This window comes from Meleagris gallopavo, chromosome 3, assembly GCF_000146605.3.
Source record: "Meleagris gallopavo isolate NT-WF06-2002-E0010 breed Aviagen turkey brand Nicholas breeding stock chromosome 3, Turkey_5.1, whole genome shotgun sequence".
Lineage (NCBI taxonomy): Eukaryota > Metazoa > Chordata > Aves > Galliformes > Phasianidae > Meleagris > Meleagris gallopavo.
In genome coordinates this window covers 52490122-52494785 of record NC_015013.2, presented here as the reverse complement: position 1 = coordinate 52494785, position 4664 = coordinate 52490122, and the positions used below count along the sequence as shown (strand labels likewise).

At 40.8% G+C, this 4664-nt stretch overlaps 1 protein-coding gene across 1 annotated transcript; it reads left to right on the top strand.

Moving 5' to 3' along the window:
- Positions 1-341: 341 nt before the first annotated feature.
- Positions 342-3886, top strand: SNAI2 (snail family transcriptional repressor 2). Its single transcript, XM_003205044.4, has 3 exons — positions 342-639; positions 1204-1749; positions 2619-3886. The coding sequence occupies exons 1-3, from the start codon at positions 561-563 to the stop codon at positions 2798-2800; spliced, it is 807 nt and encodes a 268-aa protein (XP_003205092.1). The 5' UTR covers positions 342-560; the 3' UTR covers positions 2801-3886.
- The last annotated feature ends 778 nt before the right edge of the window (positions 3887-4664 follow it).

The following is a 4664-nucleotide window of genomic DNA, read 5'->3' as shown; positions in this document are numbered from 1 at the left end:
CAAACATCTGGAAAAGAGACTCTTAAAAAAAAAAGAGATAAGAAAAGATAAGAAAAAGTTTCAGTGCACGTGACTTATTCGGGAAGCAAAAAAGAGAACTCAGCTGAATCAGTAAACTGACCTCTTATTGTTAAAGCACTATGACCAAGGCATTTTTCTAGACTGAAATTCCGAGGAGCGCAGCGCGTTCCGCCAGGCTGCTCTGCTCCTCTGTGCACAGCTGTCTCCAGCGGGAGGAGCTGAAACCTGAAGCAAAGCCTCCGAGCGGGGATTGGGTCCGTCCTGCGAGCAGCCCTCCCAGAAAAACAGCCTGTTTGGAAAAGTGCTTGAGAACATCCAGAAGTGATTGGAGGAGCAGAAAACCCTTCCCCCCTGCACCTGACTTGTGGGTATTTACGGCACTTTTCAAGGCGCCTCTGCAGTGCCACTACACAGCGGAGTGCATGGAGCAGACAATGCGATAGGGACCGATGCGCTCGCAGTGATAGTGTGCGAGTGTGCTGCACCGCTGCGCCGATCCGAAAGGAGACTCTGCAAGAAGGAAAAAGCCTGCGTTCAAAATGCCACGCTCCTTCCTGGTCAAGAAACATTTCAATTCATCCAAGAAGCCAAACTACAGCGAACTGGACACTCATACAGGTAACAGAAGGAAATCTCCGGCCGTCGCGTTGCTTCCGAGGTCGTGTTTGTGGCTTGGCGGTAAAGAGGAGGGGTGGGATTGTTCCCCGGGCTATGGGAGGGGGTCATTTCCCCGCTAGCTCTTTTTTTCCCGTGCTTACAATGAGGGAGTTCTGAGAAGTATGTCAGCGCTGCTCGGAATGAATCATGAAGTTTGCTCATCCACTTGAACTCAGTTATTAAAAGAGGATTTGGAGTTTTCCTGTTCTACATCTGCTGGAAATGGAGTTGAAACTTCTGCACAAATCCTGCGGGAAGTTTCACTGCTGCACTGTATCGGGCTGCGTAGATTTAGGAGCAGCACGCTGCCTCGAGGAGACTCTCAAGCTGTAACTTATCTGTTCCAGGGCACTGTCTTTAGCCATCAGTATGTTTGTATCCAATTGTATTTCCTTAATCCGCCTTACAGGCAGATAACATTCCGAGTGTTTGACTTACGTGCTGTTTAATGCCCCAAATGTTAATTTTGCTGCCTTTTAAAATACTTTTCCGCTCTCTTACCTTAAAATTTTCTTCTTTCTCCAGTGATTATATCCCCATACCTGTATGAAAGCTACCCGGTCCCTATCATACCGCAGCCAGAGATCCTGAGCTCTGTAGCTTACAACCCCATTACTGTGTGGACTACAACCGGGCTGCTACCGTCTCCTCTGCCCAATGACCTCTCTCCGCTTTCTGGATACCCCTCATCTTTGGGAAGAGTCAGCCCACCTCCACCATCCGACACCTCCTCCAAAGATCACAGCGGTTCAGAAAGTCCCATTAGCGATGAAGAAGAGAGAATCCAGTCCAAGCTTTCAGACCCTCATGCCATCGAAGCTGAAAAGTTTCAGTGCAGTTTATGCAACAAGACCTATTCCACTTTCTCTGGGTTGGCCAAACACAAGCAGCTGCACTGTGATGCCCAGTCTAGGAAATCATTCAGCTGCAAGTACTGTGACAAGGAGTATGTCAGCCTGGGAGCACTTAAGATGCACATCAGGACCCACACGCTACCTTGTGTCTGCAAGATCTGCGGCAAGGCTTTCTCCAGACCCTGGTTACTTCAAGGGCACATCAGAACCCACACTGGTAAGAGCTGCGGACTGTTGCTATTGCTTTCTGATATTTTTTTCCATTGGTAGAACAAACGGCACTGTTTCTTGACTAGCCTGGAGATGCATACATGAAATTACAAATGTATCATTAAATGGCCAGTTTTTCCCTTTTTGAGGAGTGGGTGGGAGGGGAGCAAAGCTGTGGGACAGATTCTGTTCTGATAACCTCTTTCCACTAGCTGAAGGTGTTGCTGTAAGGATTTTATGTTAACTTTCAGGCTTTGGAAAATGATCATGTTCAGAAGGCTTCAGCTGACTCTTAAATAGTAAAGCAGAAAGGCAATGCATGAGAGGCTTATCTCTGACCCCTTAAGCAATTGGCAAGTTTTGCTTGCACTCTCTCAAGTCCTCAAGAATTAGCAACACTTCATCACCAAAGCATTTCTTGTGTGTTAAGGCAAAAGCATGATTTTCAGTATAACACTGGGTACAATTTAACATCTGTACAGCTGTTTGCCACTTCTAAGCCAAAGCCCTCATTTCAAGTCATTCGCACAGAGCTAAGCAGAAAGACACTCTATGAAAATATGTGAAAATATTGGGAGGAGCCTGTCTAGGAATACTGCCTGCACCTGTACGTGCAGAAGGTGTCAGCACCTTGTCTTCAGAGACTGTACTTATTAACAGATTCTGCAAAGCCTAAGTTCTGCAAGTGCAATCCACAGTGCTGAAAGCTATTGTATCTGTGACCTGATTAACTTTGTGTTACACATGTTTTTGACTATAATAAATTGTTTGTATCTGTTTTCTTATTCTTAGGATAACAGTGAGTTTTACCTGCCCTAAGCTTGTACTTCTTTTTTTAACCATTTATTGTATTTTTGCTTGATGTTTCCTTTTTAGGAGAGAAACCGTTTTCCTGTCCTCACTGCAACAGGGCTTTTGCAGACAGATCCAATCTGAGGGCTCATTTGCAGACCCACTCGGATGTGAAGAAATACCAGTGCAAAAATTGCTCCAAAACTTTCTCCAGAATGTCTCTTCTGCACAAACATGAGGAATCTGGCTGCTGTGTAGCACACTGAGTCATGCAGTCAATGTTTACCTGGACTCAATGCATTTCTCCACTCCTGTTCCAAATGATAAGTGGAAATCCAAAGGCATTTTCTCTTCCACTTTCCAGCCAAAAAAAAAACAAAAAACAAAAAACAAACAAAAAAAAAACAACAAACAAACAAAGTAGTGGAAGAACTTAGAATGTCAGTAGAAAGAAGCCTTAAGTAGTTCTGTTTAGTCACACATTCACATTCTTAAGTGTGAACTCTGAGATTTGGGGAAAGATGCCATGCATGACATTTCAAGTAGATTTAAAGGAAGAAGCATTATCAGCTTTCTTTATAGATGAAGCCAAATATATGTAGTCTTTTCTTGCTTAGGAAAGGCTGCAAAGTTACTAATACATTCCTGCCAAGCCATTTCAACCAAAGAAACAGTATTTTAATGGAACTTTTGATAAAAATACTACCCAAGTGAATTTTACTAGACACCATTAATCTCAGGTGCCTTAAAAAGTATTCCAAGTTTACCTTAGTAAATGTTTAATATTATTCATTGCTGTGTTGTTTTTTTAAAAAAGTTTTATTTTATTAAAGCCAAGGCCTTCACTAATGATCTAAAATGCTTTAAAGAGGGATAATTGAGAGAGGAAAATATGTAAGAGAATGTACGAAAAACTTAAAGCCACGAATTAACCGCATGTGCCTTTATAAAAAAAAAAAAGAAAAAAAAAGAAGACTGTAGCTTCAAACATTCCTGGTGCATGCCTGACCATCTTCTAATATGAAATCGTTCCTCTAAACTTTGCTATTTTTTAAAAACGGGAATAAGTGCAAGAGAGGGGACTTATGGGAGTTTGACAATTATTTTTTTGTTAAATGCACAAAGGAAATGCAATATTTTCAGCATTACCCCCTCCAAGTGCCTTTTTTATTGATGATTTTGTAAAGTATGTGGACATAATGTAAATATTTTTATTTTTATATGACTGAATGTGTTATGAATGAAAGTGAATTGTTGCCTATAGCAGCATCTATAGATAACTTGAAGAAAGCGTGAAGTGAAATTTATGATTTTTTTCTAGCCACTTTTTTACAATAAACATTTTTAAATAAGCCTTCTGTTGTTTCTTCTAATTAAATAAAAGGACCATGTTTGATTTATCAAGGGTATTGAATATTGAATAATGTAAGTGTCTCTACAGGTCAAAGTGAAGATGCAAGTGAATTTCAGCTGTGGATTCTTAGTTCACAACATTAGAAAGAGAATTATCCATTTTTATTTTCAAACCTTCAAAACAGTATAAAGCATTTTTGTGGAGTCACCAGTATAAACATTTCTGCTTTTTTTGTTACTTGTAAGTATGACAACACTGTGAAATATGTTTTAACACAAACACTTAAATATTTTTTGTTATATTTTGCATTTTAACAGTTGAAAAGATCCTATTAGAGCAGTCTTATTACAGTACTCTTCCTGAGATGCTGACATTAGGAAATGTGGCCCTAACCAAAAATTCATTAAAGTCAGCAATATTTGCACGAAGCTCTTGTAACGTAGTGTTCAGGTCACAGTAAATATACAGTCATTTCAGAAAGACTGAAGATATCTGAAGTATCTTACATGGCAGAACAGCCAAGTGAATGTATTATGACTGCGTATGAGCTGGTAGATCACGGGAAATAATTATTGAGTAATAAAAATCAGAAATACTGTTGTTCAGATGATTTGACTAGGGACTCCAGGCTGGATGTGGCTCTGGGAAGCCTGGTCTAGTGGTTGGGAACCCTGCCCGCGGCAGGAAGGTTGAAACTAGATGATCATTGTTGTCCTTTTCAATGCAGGCCATTCTATGATTCTGTGATTCTGTGAGTCCAGGATCCTAAATACACA

Coding starts and splice junctions, on each gene's coding strand:
- SNAI2 (XM_003205044.4), top strand. CDS start 561: ATGCCACGCTCCTTCCTGGTCAAGAAACATTTCAATTCATCCAAGAAG. Junction 640..1,203: donor CGAACTGGACACTCATACAG/GTAACAGAAGGA, acceptor TTCTTTCTCCAG/TGATTATATCCCCATACCTG. Junction 1,750..2,618: donor GCACATCAGAACCCACACTG/GTAAGAGCTGCG, acceptor TTTCCTTTTTAG/GAGAGAAACCGTTTTCCTGT.